The sequence below is a fragment of the Rhyacophila brunnea genome, unplaced genomic scaffold (assembly GCF_057557595.1).
Source record: "Rhyacophila brunnea isolate RB1 unplaced genomic scaffold, BYU_Rbru_1.0 scaffold_4, whole genome shotgun sequence".
NCBI classification, from domain to species: domain Eukaryota; kingdom Metazoa; phylum Arthropoda; class Insecta; order Trichoptera; family Rhyacophilidae; genus Rhyacophila; species Rhyacophila brunnea.
The window spans coordinates 26378449-26400055 of NW_028233068.1; the positions used below are offsets into that span (position 1 = coordinate 26378449).

A 21607-nucleotide genomic window follows, 5' to 3' on the forward strand; every position below is an offset into this window, starting at 1 on the left:
AAATTTATTTTTATCAATATAGGCTCCAAATAATCGCCTAGTAAGAAGTTTTCGCCATTGATTTATTTAATTCAATATTTATAACAAAACATTGTAGTCCTCAAATATATTATGTGCCATGTATGTGTGTTTTAAATATAAGAAACATTAATTAATGTGACGAGTAACTCATAAGCTGTCTTTTTTTATTTTCAGGAAGTACAACCGACCTGTCGCCAACGCTGATTGGTATATACGACTCTTTCCTGGAACCATCGTTGAAACCCTCTGATCCAGAATCGCTGAAGAAAAAGGCGAAAGACACGAAACAATCTAGAAGGGATGAGGGCAAACGAAAAATGGCAACCCCACTGTCCAGCCCTCCGTCCAAAGACCCCAGACTGATAGCCGGTAGCGTTAGACTTCCTGGGCTTTCTAACGAAGTTGTTAAACCTCCAACGACTAATAACCCACCTTTGCAAACGTCCGCTGTCAGTCGAGAATCACCCCAGCCACAATCAAACAAGTCGAGCTATGTTAGTAGACTTAAAAGTTTCGCCATGAGAAAAAATAGTGTAGGTGATTCTTTGGAAGACAATTCGGAGAATATGGGAAGTTCTAGTGACGTTTCAAATACCAAAGCTTTGCAGGCTAGAATCAGTGATAGAAAGATGGAAAATGCAGAACCGAGTGCGTCGAAGGTGTCAAGTGACCAAATTAAAGTGTTGACAAACTTAAATAGTGAAGTGATCGCGAAAGTGGAGTCAAACAGAAAACATTTCCTCGAAAAAACCGGCAACGGTGCGAATAGTTTCGAAAATCTGTCGCCTAATGTGAAAAGAATGTTGTGTAGTGTCGGAGCCGAAACTCCAGTGCAAAAACCATCGATAGTGCAACACAAAAAACCGTCTTTAAACAACTTCGGAAGATCATCCTACAGATCAACGAAGCAATCAAATATCCCGTTAATGGGGGCAACTTCTAAAATAACACAATCTGGGGTTGAGATTATATCCACCGCCGATATTTACGACAAACCTATGGAGCAAACGTCCAGTTTGACCAGAATTAATGTGGCTTCTACTCATTATAATAAAATTCCCGTTACTTCGCCGAGTCCGTCCAATAGTTCATTCGTCTCTCCGATCAAATCTTCGTTTGTCAATCGAGTGACTAAAGATTGGACGGTCCCTAAAGGAATTAGTCCGGATCAAGAAAAAGTAACATCACAATCAGATTTGGAAGATGGGACAGGGTCTGTCTACGACGTTCCTGTAAGTTCGTCATCCATTTACGATGTCCCTGCGAGTACAATTAAACCTGTACAAATTGATTCCCTTGCCTTACCATTCATTGATCAACAATCTGACAGTAGATCTAACGAAGATTTAAATCAAATGAAACAAAACAATGCTAATGGTAATGCCGTGGCTATATTAAATCTTTCAAACAGTCTCAATAATATAAACGCAGAAGAGTCTAACAATTCTGTCGTATCGAAGGACATGAAAAATAGTAGCAGTCCGTTGAAAAACGCTAATGAAACTACAAGTAAACCTAAGCCAGATTCTCCGATCAGACATGGTAGTATCTTTGACAATGAGATATCATTCGTTAGCAATAACTCTCGTTTATATTCAGATGGATCTGGGAGTACGAGTAACTTGAAGATATCTAACCAAGATTCACGTTTGGACTTGCCGGATTCGAACCTTGTCACGAGACCATTGTCTATGAGCTCGATTGCTTCATCTAGTTCGACCTCGAGTAGCGGTGCTCAGAACAAAGGCGGGGTTAATTCTGCGTATCTGGCTTCCATCGAAAGTCTGGATGACAACAGCGATGTTGACAACGCTGTCGTTTTTGCCAAAAATGCGAGACTGGTCCAGGCAAATGGCAACGCTGTCAAGTCCAGGGATATGAATGATGGAGGTGAGTAACGACTTTCTCTTGTATTGATAAATCATCGGAATTCAAGTTTTCTAAGCATTTTTTCAACCTATTGTTGGGTTATTGGATATTATTAAGCTTTTTCAAGTATTATAGTCTCACTTTTGACTCGCGGGACCTACAGCGTAAGAAGATATTAAGTGAAAAGAATTGTTCTTAAAACATAATGGTGATTTGTTCCGAATCGCAGATCCTACATCAATGATGGTATTGAACCTCTGGAAAGAGGAAATTCTACAAAAATCTCTAAGCTATAAATAAGTTGGCAACTGATTGAATATTACCACCATTTTCTTCTTTTTGGTATTGTTGGGGTTCCATCGCATTCTGAATATTATGTAATACATACTAATGTATTATAGTCTGAACTGATCGTGATGAAACTGATAGTTCATCATGCGACAATTTCGGAATGTCGGAAAGTAATTCATCCAAAACACCATGGATTCCCATCTGCAGCTACTAGATGTCACAGAGGAGGAGTGGTTGAGCTTCATAATGTTGAGTTGGTGCTTCTTTGACAGGGGTTGCTGCAGACATGGCGGCTGCCGCATCCCTCGTCCGACCGCCAACACCCCCGAGACCTCGTTACTGCGATCCCAGTCTCTCACTTTTGCAGAGGGTCTGCACTGAAATCGTGGACACTGAGAACATATATGTCGAGGATCTGCGTCAGGTTGTCGAGGTAGGCTATAATTTTCCATTCATTACAGTGGGCAGTTGGCTTTTGGCAATAGGATTATCTGATTAGAACAACAATGTTAAAGAAAAACTTTCGTCAAACAATTTACATATTGTGGAGATGAAACTGTAAAAAATCCTACTGAGGCTAATAATTAAATTTGTTGCAATTCATTTCGCATTGCAGATTGGTTGAGAGCAAATTTCATACGTCTTTTCCTCGGATATATATTTGCAAAGGCCGCTGTGGGATAATAACTCACTGCACTCAGTGTTGCGAGATGTTATTAAGTACAAAAATATATGAGCTGGTAGATAGAGTACGAAAATAAACTAGATTGCAGGAAAAAATGCTAGATTTATGAAAATAAAAAAAAATGTGTAAAAACTGGCATTTCAAAAAAAATAAGTCGTATTTAACAAATATGTTTTCACGCGAACAAATAGTAAGGATAGGTACACACCTGTATTGTTTTACACTAATAAAAAATAAGCCATACAACTAATAATGAATACAGGTAGAAAATTTGGTCATTCATTATTGAGTAGGTACTTGTGTAACATTTTATTTTATTGGTACACATGGCATGTACCAACATATTGTTGATTTAAAAGTGGGGCCACACCGAAAACAAGTCGCGCGACAACTCGTTAAATTTTACGATAAGCATGATAATTATCGTAAAATTTCTTAAGCAATTATGATAATTATCGTAAAATTTAACGAGTTGTCGCGCGACTTGTTGCCGATGTGGCCCCACTTTAAGATTAAGCAAAACTGGTGTAGGTGATATTCTACCTTAATATGTAATTTTTATTTTTATAAACATCACATTACTTACAAATAATACGAATCACCTAGTAAAATGGCACTAATTAGTCTAATTACACATTCGATATGCAGGTAAGTTTCAAGTAGCCTACGCGAGACGTCAACAACGAGTCGATTTAATATGTATTATTTTTCAATAAATTGTAAACAATACTGCCAACCACTGGCGGCTCCCTCTATAGGTCATTCGGTCATTGACCTGCCAAAATAAATACCTTACAATCGACATAATAATATTAATAATATGTGCAATGTCATATATAATAATATTAATAATAATCGGTGGATTTGAAATTATAGGGCGCGCGATATTGTGTCAACCCAGTCTATAATTCCCCGAACAAAAATATTGTGTTCGCCGGCAGTCTGAAAATTGACCCAAATTGAATATTTTTATAAAATTTTCTCTCTCGTTTCTCATACATAAGACAGAGATCGATATAACACAAAATACGAGATCGAAGCTTGTAACGGTGCGTGAATTACTGTAATATCGGCAATGCCCGAGTGTGAGACAAAAGATTTTTTCACCTAATTAAATGAAACAGAATGATAACACTGACTAGATAATTGGTCTCAAGACGCAACTGTGTATGCGGTTCGGATTCGTTGACAGGTTTTGACGAATGCCTTTGGTTATTTTAATAATATATAAGGAGTTTTTGGTGATTTATAACATTTTTGTGAAGCAGTTAGTACGCACGCAGTAGCAATTGAAGTCTGTGATACAATTATAATGGAAATGGAAGCACGATTTGCATCCAACGATCATCTCATTATATCCGTTTGTTCAATAAAGAAAATTACACTGATTTTAAAAATAATTTTCCCACACGTCAAGTAAATTTGGTAAAACTGTTAGAAGAAATAAACATAATCAAGTTAAAAAATGAATTATTGGTGTTTTATCAACGAGATGATTTGCATGGCGCTATTAGTGCAGTTTCTCTTCTACATTTTTTACTCAGCAATAATTTCAACGAAACATTTTCCGAGTCGATCAAAGTTCTCCAATTTATTTGCGTCATACCAATGACAACAGTTGAAAGTGAAAGATGTTTTTCCACTCTCAAAAGAATAAAAACCTTTCTACGCAATAGGGCCAGGATAGACTGACCGCTCTTGCAATGCTCAGTATTGAAAAAAAATATGTGGGAAAAATAGACAATTTTTATAATCGTGTGATTGATGATTTTTCAAAAAGCAAAGAAAGAAAAGTGGACCTGATTTACAAAAAAATTATAACGCGTTGTGTGCAATTTCGGTTAACGATGGGTTGGCGTTATGAAAAACGGACATTTTTTGAAGGGTTAGTAGGTACCGACCTATAACAATTTCTAGCACTTATTCTATAATGTATAAAAAGTCAATTTGCAATACGTCTTTTCAGTATACAACGAAAAGGCAAATTAAAATAATATATTCAAAATTGACCTGCTAGGTTTTTCCGGATTAAGCCGCCAATGCTGCCAACGCAAACAATGTTTGTTATTTATAGGCATAGTTACCGTACTAAAATACCCTAGATTCGTTATCAAGTTTTGTATTTTTAAAAAGTTCGTAATACTTTATTGCAATATGTAGTTATCTCTTTAATTGAGAATTTATTGCAACAAGTCAGGATTTCCCATTTTATAGAGAATGGCATTCGACCAAGAATTATCAGTAAAAGAAGTCTCGCTTCTAATATATTTTAAATGTCTCATTATCAAGCTGTTTAGTCAAGTAGATTATCTAAATTTTTATATGTATATATTATATTTATGTATTATGAGTATTATGACATTATGTATAATGTAGATAATTATTGTTTAGCCGTGAAAGTAAAATTCACGTTGTCTTTCCCATTCCATTGCTTTGAAAATCTAACATTGAATATATTTGAATGCTTAATAAATGCATCCTACGTGGTTTAAATTTAACTTATTTTAATTTAAACCCTTTCAATAGCGCTGCTTATCGTCTTTAGACGTATTATTAAAGAGCAAAAGTATATCTATGACAGTGTACCAGTAGGTATCTCAGATTATAGAGACTTACTCTTGACTCTTCACTTTTCACCTTGCTAAAAACAAATTATACAGTTTGATTTAATTGTGGAATATGATATTTTTCTGTCACTGTTAGGTTAGGTTATATTGCTATAAAACACTCATATCGTTGTAGGTATACAGGGCTTCGAACCGGAACTGAACTGAAAACCGGAAAACCCGTTATTTTTATCAGAACGAGAACCGGAACCGAACCGATATACACTTTTACTTGAACCGGAACGAAATCCGAAACGCAAAAAACAACGGTTCCGAGCCCTGGTTGTATCTCTATATATATAAAAATCTCGTGTCACGATGTTTGTGGTCGAACTCCTCCGAAATGGCTCGACCGATTTTTATGATTTTTTTAATGTATATTTGTTAGGTATGAGAATAGGTCAACAAGTATATTTCATACAGCTAGGTGATTAGGGTATCTCTATCCAGAAAAAATTCTTTTATTTTTCTGACAATTTTTTTTTTGTATTTTTTTTATTATTTGGCATAAAAAATACCTATAACCCCAAATTTTAACCCTCCTACCCCCACCCTCCCATTTTTTAATCGCGATTTTATTATTTTTGTATGAACAAATTTAACCGTCGTTCGTATTTCAAACAGAACGAAATTATTTATGTTGTTGAATGACAGATGGCGCTACGTCCGAGAAGAATTCAAGAGAAGCGTCGCATCATTTTGACATTTCATTCGGCATATCACAACGCAGTGCGTGCAAAATTTTGTACGATTTATTTTAATTTATCTATTTTTATGTGCGTGTATTACATTGCACAATGCCAGCAAGACGCAAGGGAGGCCATCTAGGCCGTCGAACGAATAAAGCAACAAACATGCGAAATAGTAGAGCAGAAAGAACAGACGAACAAATCCAACAAGAGAACAAAAACGTGCGTGTAAGCATGTCGCAATTGCGTGCATCTCAATCATAAGAGGCACGAGCTGAACGAAATCAACAACGACAATTGGAATGGAGCCAAGCGCGCCGGTTCGTAGTTAACACACGCAGAGCAAATGACCGACAACGCCAACAAGTACATCGAACATTTACATCCGCTTCGTTCCTTCGTCTCGCATTCGAGTACGAGCCAGATATTGAATATTCCGCTCATCCGAAAGTGCTGATTGGTGCTATGGACAAAGAATGTCCCCATTGTCATGCGCTCAAATTCAAACATGAGTCAGCCGGGATGTGTTGCGCATCAGGAAAAGTGCAACTACCAGAAATTGAGATACCACCAGAACCATTGAACGGCTTGCTCATCGGCACGGTTCCAGATTCAAACCTGTTCCTGAAGTCCATTCGCACATTCAATTCATGCTTCCAAATGACTTCGTTCGGAGCAACAGAAATAGTTCACAATACTGCGGCAAATGGTCAACAATTCCATTCAACGTTCAAAATCAAAGGCCAAGTACACCACAAAGTAGGCTCATTGCTGCCAATGCCAAACGAACCACATACATTTTTACAAATCTACTTCATGGGCGGTGAGGACATCAATCATGTGGATGCACGTTGCGGCTACAATGGCCTCAATTCGCCTATTTCCAGGCGCATCGTCGGCGAACTGGACGCCCTGTTGAATGAGCACAATGAATTATTGAAATTCTTCAAAGCACACATGCACGAATTGCAAAGTGACAATCACACTATTGTCATCAATCCTGATAAAACACCAGCTGGAGAGCACGTGCGTCGATTCAATGCACCTGTTGTTGACGACATTGCTGGAATCATGGTTGGCGACCACACATCGACGCGAGAAATTGTGATTCGAAGAAGAAACAATAATCTGGAGTTCATCGCTGACACACACCGTTCATACGACGCTCTCCAATATCCGCTAATTTTCTGGAAAGGACAAGACGGATATTGCATAAACATTAAACAACGAGATCCTGTCACAGGTAATTCATTCATTATGAACATCATTAGTCATTTTGAATTGAGAAAATGAATGGTTGATGTTTTTTTGTTTTTATCGGCGGTCATCGTCTACAGCGCTCTATTCCTCTTTCTGTCATAGATCCCATCCCCACACACTTACGATACATTCGTTATTTTTATTTAACAACCAAAATATTCACTAGAAATAATTTATATGGCAGAACAACGTTTGCCGGGTCAGCTAGTATATATATACTTATATATATATATATATATTTCAAGTGTTAATATTGAATTAAATATAGTAGGTACCTAAGTGCATATTATCTATTGAAATATACGAGTACCTACTTATTGCATAATATTGTCGGTTTTCTTTAGTATATATATATATATATTTCAAGTGTTAATATTGAATTAAATATAGTAGGTACCTAAGTGCATATTATCTATTAAAATATACGAGTACCTACTTATTGCATAATATTGTCGGTTTTCTTCCCTTTTTAATAGCAGCATTATTCTTTTTATTAAATACAATTTTCTCCCATCATTTCACAATAGTTTTTTTTTAGTTATATGAGGAGGCTTTAAGAGACAATAAGCCAAAAGTACTCAAACGAACTAAACTACTTACATATTATTTCGGTGGCCGAATCACTTTCAATAACAATAAATTCACGACATGAAACTAAGAGAGATTTTTACTAGGTACGATCAATAATGAGTGGTTGTATGGTTTTTATTTTATTTTTTATTGTGGGGGCCTAGAATATCAATTAGTGCAACGGGCCTTCAAGGCCCTAAACTCGCCATTGCCTGGCGGTGTAACGGTGTGTATTATCGGGAAATTAATTTCAATTTCAGTTCTCACGCACTTGCGTTACTTCTCTTAGCAATCGTCAGAAAGCATCTGCATCGAAAGAGTTAATAAATGACTAACACACTGCAACACTCCCATTGGATATATATAAAAAGCTTCATACAAATAAATACCATTTTCTGTGCCGGCTTATTGAAATGCAAACAGTGTCTTATACTTACAGCCGTTAAACAATGATAATGATAATTATCTAAACTAAACTGAAGGATGATACATTAAAATGCAATGCGCAACTCTCTGCGTCAATGTGCTGTCGGCATGACAATAGGTTATCTAGGTACTAACACCATGATACCAACTAGGGATTGCAATCTCAGACATAACTTTTAAACCCGGGTTAACGGTATTACAATTTTTCAATTCTAGAATTAGACAGAAACTACCGAATTTTCCCCATTTTTTTACTGTCTGGTACCGATATAAAATGAAAACATACAAGAAATTTTCCATTTCGTAACCATCTTGATTCATAATTAAGTCATAATCATAAAGTTTTGAAAGAAATCAATATTTTTCAAAAGTTTTAATATTTTTTTTTTACCATGTCGATCCTAAGAAGATCATAATAATATTATGGGCCTCCACAGAGTGGGTGGAGGCTTGTATAAACAGATTTTTGTTTTTGCGAGAAATATATGTTATGCCTAACCTATTAGGTCCAAACACATATTTAAAAACAACACGTGGATTTTACCAGACCCGGGATTCGGACCTGAAACCCATGACATTATAAACCGGTATAGATTTTTTTCTTAAATTTTTAAAATACATAAAATTTAAGAATTTCATATTTTTCATTGAACCTACATATTTTTTGAATTTATAAAGCAAACTTTTTGTTTTTTTTTTCACAAAAATCATGTAAAAACTCATTTAGGGATTAAATAATTTTCAATCCCGGAATTTGAGTGGGAACCCTAAAACCAACAATTGTCCATATGAAGCCTAGTTTCAAAACCCCCTAAAACGATTTTAGGCAGTATTGAGAAAAATGAGAAAAACTCCTATTAAATATGTGAGCTTTATGTATTTATTATTTAATTCGTACATTCTAAAGAGTATTTTGGCTTATCCATCTTAGGGGTACCTATTTGAAAGCACACCCAACTATTTTAGCGGGTTTTGAAATTAACCCTTATTTTTGATCATATCACGTATTGACGGTTTTTGGCGTGTTTTAAAGTTTAATCTTTGGCCATCATAGCAAAAGTATCCATCTAAATACATATCTAAAAAAATCAAAAACCGTGTTAGGGGGATTTGAAACTAGGCGCTTCATGTGAGAGAAATCAACTTGAATACAGAAATACATACATACGTATTTTCTCTTGCATTTTCAACAGCTAGATAAGATAACATTATCGATTTAATATAACGTGTTGTATTGCGGTATATCATAGAGATATGAACCCTGACAGCCATGTTTTGCTCATATCCAAGCTATACAATCCAAATTTGATTAGGTTATCTGTGCTGTCCCAATTCTATTAAATAATGTAAAATTGATATTATCATATCGAATAACACTGCCAGTATGAAAGAGCTCTTGAACCGCTTCTGGAGGAAATATACCTAATGGTTTTATTTTATTTCGAAGCAGACATTTAACATTTTTGAGTAGGCTGATTATTTGGGGGCCTTATCATTTGAAGTACGGCAGTATGTCGAAACGGACTTGGAAGACGAATTTTACACTTGCACGTACACGTGTTTTCCCACTTACACGCATATATTATATTATAATTCTTTTTAACACTAAAATAATATGCCATGGTTTAATGACAGTACTGTAGTGAAACAGTAGTGCATTTAGTAATAGAAGAAAAATAATCACCAACATCCAGGTTTTAAGAAAATCACATAAATATAGGTACTGTGACCTCACCGAAGCTCGTACTCAGAGCCCCCGGATTAAAGGCCAGCGCCTTATGCACTGGACTACGACGGTCGCCATTCTGCCATTCGCCGTCCATTGATTTACCATATTATATAGGATGGGGTTTTCGCATAAATTCCTATAGATTTGATGCGTACATAATTTCTGACAATTCTTAAAGCATTAGGGGCCGTTCATTGATCGGATTGGTATTAAACGATATGCAGCCAATGAGATGTTGTCTGAATAGTATGGAGAAGTTTTCATGGAATGTGATTTTATTTCGCTATGATGCAGGTGAGTCTAAACTGAAGTTGGCCGATGTGCGATTTCCATCTGAGGGCGCCTCCATTAGCGCAGCGAAAAATCAAACCTCATTCGAATCATCAGTTGTTTGTTTTCTCAAGATGCATTACTAACCCGCCATTAGCGATGCACATTGGAAGAACATTAATCTTGTGCAACCAAAACGCTTCGAATATTAACTTAGCCCACTTAGGTGGGTGGGCTTTCGTGGACGCTGTTTTAACCGATTAAAAACAACAAGTAAGCTTCAATGTAATTTATATTATCATTTTGTTAAAGACCACTCTTTGAAGAGGCTCTTCACACAATCACTGCTGACCTTTTAATTACCACATTTAAATAACACGTTAATAATATCTAATGGCCAATTAAGCCAAACGCGCCAGTCGCGGTATTAGCACTAAATGAGTTAAGATAGTATGTACTTAAATACTTATGTCTGTAATGAAAATGGCGAAATAATATGTGGTTGAGAAATATAAATTTGAAGAGTTCATGAAATTTGTACTTATGTATATCAAATAGTGTGAGAATTTAGTAAATTAACTACTAAATATACCTATTACGTTGTATTAATCCCCCTTCACCTAGTGTCCGTTGGACATGGCCCCCACATCCTGAAGTGGACCCCCAGACCGGGATCTTTGGCGGGACCACCTATCTATCACTAAGGTTAAGGGGAGTGTGATGCTCTACAGTAGTGTTTCCCAAATTCTACACGGCACATTATTATTTAAGTATATCAATCATCATATCACACCAAATTGCAAAGCATTACCACATATTTAAAATATTTAATAGTTTGGAAGCAAAGTAGCGCCGCAGGCGACTTTTTTACCATTAGAGTAAATTTGAAATGTTCTGTTGAGATCTCAATTATCTGGTCGACACGCCACGTCGGGCCCCCAGGCTAGAGCCCTGTCAGCCACCCCATGTGGATATTCATAGCACCAATAAGTAAAATAATATTTTTTAAAAAATACCGTTTAATGTATCCGGAATATTACCATGATAATGCTGAATGGATATTAAATATGATTAAAATATAAGTTCTATTAGTATGAATACTATGAATAATATCTTCCAACTTCTCCTTAGCCAAAATGGTAAGAAAATATTACTGTCATACCGAATTAACTTTCTTCAATAAACTTATGAAATCTGTCACTTCATCTCATTGAATTAATTGAAATGTATATGCAAGTCATGTTAGTTTGTTTACAGCCTCACACCCTCACAAGAATAAATACATCTAAACACATTAGCATTGACAAGAAGTCCTACGAAACAATAAAAATAATAATTATTTTTATTTAAATTCAGAACTGACACCCCATTACAATTTACAATTCAAACCGCGCCCAAACTTCCGTCGACGCCGAAATGTATGTAAAATAAAATTAGTAAAAACAAATGAACGACACTTTTTTCTAATTTCGGAACGCAGTGACAGGGCATTCAAATTCAAACTAAAAATATTCGAAAACATTTTTTTTTTGTAAATTAATTTGTGGTAGGTCTACTCTGACACATTAGAAATTTTATAAAAAAAAAAATTACGCGTTAGAATATTACGCATGAATAAAAATTGAAAATAGCGGATTGTGTTTTCACTTTTTTCGCTTACATAAATCTGCTTTTTGCCATTTTTCATTTAATGAATGAAAGTTCGCAGATAATTTCATCATTCGTATTATGAACACCTTCGCTCATATCATGTAGTCTCCACATCCGAAGAACAAGGATTTCTCTATCTTTGATTATTTACATACGTACCTATTGAGTGAAGATAAAATTAATTTCATACTTGTTTTTAACACCCATCAAAATAACAAGGCGTGACCTAGTGATAACAGAAATGTTATTTCTAGAAAATGATAAAATACCGCAACCTACGTCTGTATCGTGTACCTATGTATTTTACGACATTTTTATAAAACCACCATGTAATTAATTAAACTCGTCCTTACCTTTGGTTCATAGTGATACTGATATAATATACACCCTTAGCACCAATTTACCAATTCGCCACCCTGTAATCACAGGATTCACCAATCAGGCATGAAATATTTTCTTAAGGGGGGACATGCTCAGCGTAGGTCAAAATGGAGCTTTTATTGCATTTTCAAAGCATAATCCTGGACATTCCTTAAACGTTGTAGATAATCTATTTATATAATTTTGAAGCCTTATTATCCTTTATATTTATTTATTCGACATTATTATAGTGAAATATTTACGATAAAAGATTATCAATATAAATTTTTATCGTAAATATTTCACTATAATAATGTAGACATAAATTATACTGATGGTTATATAAATGCGTTTAAAAATTATTGAATGTAAAAAATCTTAACACCACTGCACATTTATGTACTGAAATATGACTATATTCTAAAACATTAGAGCGAGAGGTTTAAAAGAATACTATTTTATGTAATAAAAATACTTTATGCAGTCATCAAATGTTTAAAATAAATATAAAGAATAATAAGGCTTCAAAATTATATAAATAGATTATCTACAACGTTTAAGTAATGTCCAGGATCATGCTTTGAAAATACAATAAAAGCTCCACTTTGACCTACGCTGAGCATGACCGCCCTTAAAATGAGTGCAATATCTGCTTATTTTACCTAGTTCGTCGTATATTAATTATTTGTGTGTACATCTAATGATTTACAAAGAAAAACAATTACCTAAGTACCTATCGTTAATATTCATCATAACCAAAAGTGTTGCTTTTATTATTTTGATCTTGCGTTAAACGGGAATGCAATCTCGTCTTTTGTTTATCTGTCTAGTATTGGTGTTAGTTAAGTAAAGTTGACAATCCATGTCGCATTGAAATCCCGAACGCCTGCTTTCGAAATTTGATTTGCTTTTTTATTCCCGGCATTTCCGTCGCATCAATATCTCCGTCCCTTCCTAATCGCATTATAACAATGTCCCCGACAGAGATGAACGCATGGATTTTGTCTTGGCGGGAGCCTAGCGTGGAGGCATGTCTATTTCCGTCAGTTTTTCTATGGAGAATTTTCGGAAATAGCTTTTTGTGGCGGCTATGTTTAAGCATGGGGCGTCGTGTAGGTGTAGAGAGAATATACAATTAAGATTGTGTTTATTTTTATTTTCATCAAGATAGTCATTAATGGATTAGTGTACGTGCCCTATCCAACGAGAGCAAAACAAACATACATAGAAAATGACACATAAAATTATACCAGAATCTGATGAGGCGCTTAGAAATAATAAATATTGTTAACGATTGGAATTGAAACATTGATAATTTTGTTGGGGATCCCACGTGATTTATCGAAATCCAGAGATTGGAAATATGTAATACCTACTTACTGAAATTCCTTAATGATTAGTATACACACGATTTTCATGCGATTTTTGTGAACATAGAAGATTGCTGATTTTCCATTAATTAGTTTTAAAAATACGAAAATTGCTATTTAGCCCTTTGTCATTGATAAATGAAGCGCCTAGTTTCAAAAGCCCCTAAAACTATTTTAGGTAGTTTTGAGAAAAATGAGAGAAAATCATATCTATGAAATCTGTGAACTTTATGTATTTATTATTTAATTCGTTACATTCTAAGGAGTATTTTGGCTTTCTATTTTAGGGGTATTTGAAAAGCACACCCAACCATTTTAGCGGGTTTTGAAATTTACTCTAATTTTTGATCATACGTATTGACGGTTTTTCACGTTTTTTAAATTTCAATCTTTGGCCATCATAATATAGGTAACAAAAATATCCATCTAAATACATATCTAACTCAAAAATTTTCAAAAACCGTTTTAGGGGCTTTTGAAACTAGGCGATTGAAATCTTGTTAGTACCTAATTAAACATTACTTCGATTTAAACACAATCCTTCTCGTCTTACTTTGACGAAGGTTGAAACACCTCCGACAACGTAATTGTTAGATGTAATTCGGCGGTTCCATGCCTCAAAGAATAATACGACAAACCTTGACAGTGAAAGGCGTGAGATTCGAGTGTCACGTGGTCTACCATTTTCTAGATTTTTTCTAGTATGAAGATTTCTGAACTTTTTCAAAATTATGTGTATATACTATTAATTATAGAAAATTACATCCACTTGTACGCACTTATCTACTTTAATAATTAACGATGTTTTTATTTATTGAATATATTTTAGACCAGTGATGGGTAGATATAACCATGGTATAACCTGTTTCGCTGAAAATCCCGACTATGAAAATCCATATGTCGGGATAACTGTATCAAAAGAAAACAAATCTCTGAATCAAAATGGTTTACACCAAACCCGAGATAGGAATTAGAAATACCATTACCAAAATTCCCGGATAGAAAATTCTGTCCTGGATTGCGTTTGTTTAAAGTGGGACCTCGAAACAGTTCAAATCAGTTGTGAAATGATTTAATGATTACAATCTAAATAAATATTTCCCAAATAATATTGCCTAAAAGCCCTAAAACATAAATATAACAACACAGAGGGTCTCTAACCTAACCACACCAAAATTTTTTTTTTTTTTTATTCAAGATGCTATTTACCTAATAAATTGTGAAAATCGTCACTTGCCAATGTTCGTGTAGGTATTTTAATATTTTTAATGTGTAAAAAAATATCTAAAAATATGAAAAAAAAATCAATTAGACCAGGGTTGGCGAACCTTTTTACATACGCGTGCCAAAATTTCCCAAATAATATTTTTCGACTGCCTGACGTGCCAAGCAGTTTTTCATGGCGAAAAAAAAGTTTTTTAAAGTTTTAAAGAATTATTCTACTAACAAAGTTTAAAAATTACAATTGAATTTTTGATATTCTATAACGTAATGCATATCTTTTATTCTTTGATTTTATTTTTTTGTTTTCAAATTAGTCAAAGAGTTCGTGGAAGCATTTAAACCACTCTTCTTTCATGATATAATTGTCCATCACTGAAAGGTTTTCCATTTTTCGAGATTATGTTTGAAGCAAAATAACAAGCAGTTATTATATTTGAATGACTGTCGATAATTATTTTCATAAGGTTTGTTGATTGAATATTTTTATTTTTTTAATTGTCCGATCCTACGGACCGACGAAAAACAACATTTTTTAAATATATCTATATAAAATAGTAATTTTTTTTCTCTTAAAAATGAAACATTCGCGTGCCATGCAAAATCATCTCGCGTGCCATAGGTTCGCCATCCCTGAATTAGACAAAATTTTATGCAAACAGATTGTTGGAATTTATGGTTTTTAGCTTATTTTTCATCGTGGGAGCCTCTACATCAGTCCGTGCGGCGGACCTGCACGTCCCTAAACTCGCCACTGATTTTTCTTTAAAATGTTCACACTTCGTACAAAATAGAGATCCGTGGTGGAATATGGGTGCGCTTTTGTTACCGTGTTATAGCAATTTGTCTACTTACACGCAATTCGTGAACCAATGCTAATTAATTTAGTGCGTATTAAGTGAACGCGGATATTATTTTCCGCGTAAGTAGTCAGGCAGTTTACCAGCTGACTTGTTTGCAGCGCTGCAGGGCCATTCTTATAATATTTTCTAAATTATTACCAACTTCACTAAAGGTCAACAATAATAAATTATTTATATTAGATATCACAAAAGGTTTTCACTTTTACGCTGTTATTCAATTCATTTATAATTAGTGGTTGTTGTTTCTTACACTAATTGCGTTGCACATTACTCTTACACCCACCACCACATTGCACCCTATGGCACACGCGGAAATTCTGCTGGCACGCGAAACAAATGTAGAACCTCGACCGTAAGTGAAAACCTCCTGAAAATGTATAACAAATAGGGAGAAAGCCGTCGGTTGCAGCTCGATTGGTCGACAAATGATTTATAATTTGTACCTCATGCTGCACCTAGATCTAGATCTAGATGCAGCATGTCTAGACATATCCACTAACCATAGTCACTAGTGGTAATCACATGCTACGGAATGCTTTTCCCGGGGAACTCTCAGCGGATGAGTTCGAAAAGTCTGCGCGACTGTTGTACACCGCTCATCATACCTCATGATAACGCGGACCGTCGCATTTTTCCATCGTTCAACACCCATACCCGAACAGCGCTTTGGTTACACCTTTCCTGTAGCTATAACCACTGGTGGTATGTTCATCTACTAACTGCTGCGAACGGTCGTACCCACAAGTGGTTTTGGTATGAGTATAGTCGCAGAACAGCTTTAAGAAAGGGTTAAAAAATGGACCGTGTGGGATTCGAACCGACGTCCATCGCAATACGGGCTTAGTACTTTACTCGTTGAGCTACCGATTCAACTTATAATTGTGTATATATTACTATTGTTCAGTCTTGGATAAAAAAAATGCTCACCCTGCTTGCCATACTTTTATATTATAAGGTTGGGTTTCCTCCAAACTGTACGGATTTGTATTCACAAGGGCATTTTCCTGTAATTTTGAAAAATGTTGAAAACCCATTCTAACCTCTCTCTCTTCTCACTTATTTTGTTTCATCCCCTCCTACACACGCGGCAATATACAATTTTTAGAAAAAAAAATATGTACAAATGTGAATCGGGGTTTCTAAACCTTGTTTTAACCAGTGCACCAATGTTGAGTACGACTTATCATTTCCTTTGAACTGATTTTTTGACGTTTTTATGAAGTCTTCTAAATTACATTGTAAACCTCTAAAAAGTCTAAGCAAAATGGTGTATTCTAACAAAAGTTCATTAGTTTTGTTTTTTTGTGTTGTGTGTATTCTCAATGAGTTACACTGCAAGTAAAAAGATAATGGGCTACCCGGTGAATCTTTTTCGTAGGTCTCTCTTTGAATATGGTTGGTCTTATGAATTAATTCTTCATAATATAAAACAGTGACATTTGGCTTGATTAATTTGATTATAAATTAAATTAAGGAATAAAATAAAGCCATAACATAAATGGTGGAACTGTAGATACAGGATACAATATTATTGTCCAAGTATTTTCCTAGCACCGCTACAAAGACACTAAACGACTAAACATGTCTATTAATAATATTATTGATGTGTGTATGAATATTGTACGATGTTGGCAAAGTGGTTCCCTTCACACGAGAACGGCCATTTTTAAAACTACCCAGACTTTTAAAACAATGTTCACTGGCATTAATATTCACGGGTTTATAATTGAATGTTTTTAATTGCATTGTTTTATTTTTGCTAACAAGTTAAAATTTATTTTTTGTCCATTAGCCTATTGCTGTCATATTTAGGTCGGAGCCATACTAATGATACGGCTCAAGCTTCAATATCTATCCTAAATACCCTCTTATGGTAAAATAAGTAAATCTCTTATTGATCGCTTCTGTGTTGGTTCAGTTAGTTGTGATTTGATTGGTTATTAAACTTTGCTGTTTATTTTCAGACTTTCATCTTCTATTCCATGTCGCCTGTATCCAATTTGTTGAATATGTTTTAATGTCTACGAAGTCATCTAAACTATAAAGCCCGTGACATGCTACGAAGCCAGCGAAAAGACATAACGAATTATGAATAATGTTTCCGGCGGATTTCTCACTAAGCCAATAACAATAATGACAACAATGATGACTGTCAAACGAAACTGCTAACACTCTTGCAACAGGCGCAACCGCAACGCAACGGTATCGAATCTCTCACTAAATTTGATAATGCACCGTGCAGCTGCCATTGTTTGACACTATCTACACCAGTAATTCTCAACCGGGGTTCCGTGAGAATTCATAAAATCTTACGAAAAAAGTACAAATTTAATATAAAACCGGTTTAATAATAGGGTAGTTACAAGGTTTAACATGGCATGTTAAAAACATCCTCTTTATTAATAGGAATAAGTCCCAAGTTAATGGTTATCGATCGGGCTAACATTCTACCGGCAGCAAGTCCCTATACTCCGAAATCTAGAAATGGTTTATATATCTGAGATCGACCACAGTGGACAAGATGGCTATGAATCAGATATTGAAGGAGCACACAGATATACACTATACGAAAGAATATAAGAATCTCAATTGCCACGAAAATGATGCTTGTGAAAACATTAGTGTTCTCCACATGTGTGTATGGTGTCAAGTCATGAACCCTGAGGACAAGGGAGAGGAAGGCAATTGATGCTTTCGAAATGTGGTGTTGGCGCCAAATACTTCGTATTTTTAGGACAGAGCTCAGGACTAATCGGTCAATCAAATAGGCATTCTGCAGTAAAGTTGTTTGCAATAGGTATATTCGGCACGTACTGGATAATCCGGAGAGAAACTGGTTTTGGATAGCTCCAGGGTAGGCGTAGCATAGGAAGAGCGACCAATTAAAGGAACTTACTTGAGGCAGCCTTCATTCTGTTCTGAGAGAAGTAGAGGACCGAGAGGGGTGTAGCATCTTTGTCTCTCACAAGATGACTGAATTTCAAGATGGTCACGATCCCCAGCCATTTGGGAACGACAAAGAAAAGATTCTAAAACACTACAGCATTTAGAAATTTTAGGCTAGTTATTACGCAATAATTATTATTGACATCGAGAGTTTTACGTGGGAAGTACATTTTTGTAGGAACAAGGAATGAAGGTACAAAAAATTAACGTGGTATCACTTGCCATTATTGAGTCTCCTATGTTCTATTTAATGGATTAAATTTTATATATGTACATATATCTACTTTATCTTATATTTTTTTATTCAACTCAGAATCTTTTTTCGAGAGTCCCTGTTGTAAGTATAGCACGTACCTACATTATGTGGTGTCTGTTGACTTGAGAGTCCAGCAGTTTATTCAAGTGCAAAGCCGCGTCGGTGCGTCGACCTGACATTCGCCACCGCCGCTGCATCTCAAATTATTATTTATAGACATCCCCTCAAAACCGCCGACGAGTTTTCAAGCATCTATTATTTATACCTAAAAGACATTAAATTGGGTTTACGAGTTAACAGTTTTAGAAAAAAAATAATGTACCTATGTAATCAACTGGGTGAATTTTAGTTCAAATAATGGGTTATGTTTGCTGTGTTCAAAAAACAAATGGTAAACTAGTTTTTGGCTAATCTGGTTTTAATATCTGTATTTTTATTTTCAATTTTAAAATAGTTATATTAGTCATTGGGGTGTTTTTACGGTTACTCCACAATACGAGTGATCATTTCTTTTAAAAGTCTACTAAATTTTGAAAATGTCTGTATCTATAATACCTTCTAACGCTAACGAAGCAGGTCCTAATCTTATTGAATTAACGTTAACAATTAACACATAACAATTCCAATTTAAATTTAGGATTAAAAACTATCAGTGAGTCAAGAGTGGCTAAAATATTTAATAGACTACATTATAATAGGTATAAGTATTGTTTTCAAATATTTGCATACCAACAAAACTGCTGTCAAATTTTTTTTGCAATTGACTATAATATCTACATAAATCACGAATGAAAACTAGTAGGTACCTATCGTAATGATTTTTTCATCATAGTTATGATCTGTCGATTAGGTTTCTACTTTCTATCAATAATACCTATACGAGAACGACATATTATAAAAATAACAAGTATTATTATTGATGGTTAATCGTCAAAGTTGGTGGCACTAACTTGTTTATTTTGCCGAAACTGGCAAGATTCAAAAGCTCTATTCGGAACAGCAGGGACATGCGTCCCACAGTTTATGAGGCATCAACGTAACGGACCGCTGCTTCATTATGGCTCCGCATCACAATGGAGCAAGATAGAGACTGTCAAATAAATTCGATAGATTATTATTATTGTTACAACGTACAACTTCACTTTGCCAGACTTTTAAAGCGTCATCGTAGTTTATCTTTTGCCATAAAACCACCGCGATCAATTATTTAGTACCGATTGGTTATTATTGCGTTTTATGTTTGATTGATGATGATGTTTGTCTGAGTAAGAAAGGTCAGTTCAGGGTGATTTGGAACATTCGTGATGAAGATGGTATGAACGTTATTGTGTGCTGTTGTATATTGTTCATTATAAACAATTTTCCGTTCACTTGGAACATGGGCTACCGCACCGCGCTTGTGTTTGAAGAGTCGTGGGTTCAAATTTAAAATATTTATGGGTGGGTCAAATTCGTATGGTTTTGTTGGCCCAATCAATATACCTAGTATATATTTAGATGACGACTTGAACCTAAATTGTCAAGCGTGCTTTGTATAAGCATTGAATTGCGTTCCATCAGTTTAATGAAAAGTTTTCACCAGACGTGTACCCCTTCAAAAACTAAAAACACTATTAAAATATAAAGAAATATCAATATTTTTTTTGGCATATGAATAATAGTGTCATCATTTAGAACCAGACGTTATTTTTTACAGAATGTTGTAAAGTTTGTAATCGTGGTCGATTTACTCCACAAGGATACATGTAGGTACCTACTGGAATCCTTCAGCAGCTCGCTATTTTTTAGAAGATCTTAAGTAAATGATATTCACTTCCTCACCAACATAAATCACTATAGTGAATTTATTAATCGTCCTAACTAAGGGCATCTTGGCTATGCCAATTATAAGGCTTGTTTTTTCTACTAATCTACAATCTACTTAACATATTATTTTGATATCGCATAATATCATGTCTCTCATTATCAGTTATCATTTCCAATAGGTATCTACTTACCAAAAATATAACCTTAGAATGTACATTATACCTATACTGCATACTATAGAACGTGCCAAATAATTTTGGTTATGATAGTAAGATAATACATAGTTATTAATTTCATAAGAATTAAGTGTTTCAAAAAAACAAACTTTTGAAAACCGTTTCTGTGTTAACCGTGCGTCGAATCAACGGCGTCGCGTCTTCTCTCAAGATGAGCTTTGAGCTTTGATTCTTTCCATAGTCCATACATAACGTACATTACTTCCATACAAATTTATTTATTTAGTCGACGAATAAAGTCGGAGCGTCGACCTCAATGTTATTGGCGCCATTATTAATCTTTCAAAGAGCGTTAAACGTCGATTAGAACAAGCTACCACCATTGTTATTTATTATGAAAGCTTTATATTTAGGGCATGTTACGCTTTGTGAACTTAACTTGAACATGTTATTATCAAATCATAGTATTAGCCCCACCCCACATTGTTTATCGGTAAGTCGATAAGGTTTAATACAATTATTATTAAATGGCTCTGTAGTTTG

General features: G+C 34.9%; 1 protein-coding gene and 1 long non-coding RNA gene across 2 annotated transcripts in view; both read left to right on the top strand.

Moving 5' to 3' along the window:
* LOC147067155 (uncharacterized) overlaps positions 1-21607 on the top strand; it is a 561518-nt gene that overhangs the window by 268851 nt on the left and 271060 nt on the right. The gene's annotated exons all lie outside the window — the stretch shown is intronic.
* The window catches only part of LOC147067166 (uncharacterized), a 124229-nt gene that overhangs the window by 78829 nt on the left and 23793 nt on the right, over positions 1-21607 (top strand). The window contains exons 2-3 of the mRNA XM_085954878.1: positions 196-1911; positions 2454-2614. Coding sequence (XP_085811004.1) covers positions 196-1911; positions 2454-2614 — 1877 coding nt within the window. The remainder of the gene's footprint in view (positions 1-195; positions 1912-2453; positions 2615-21607) is intronic.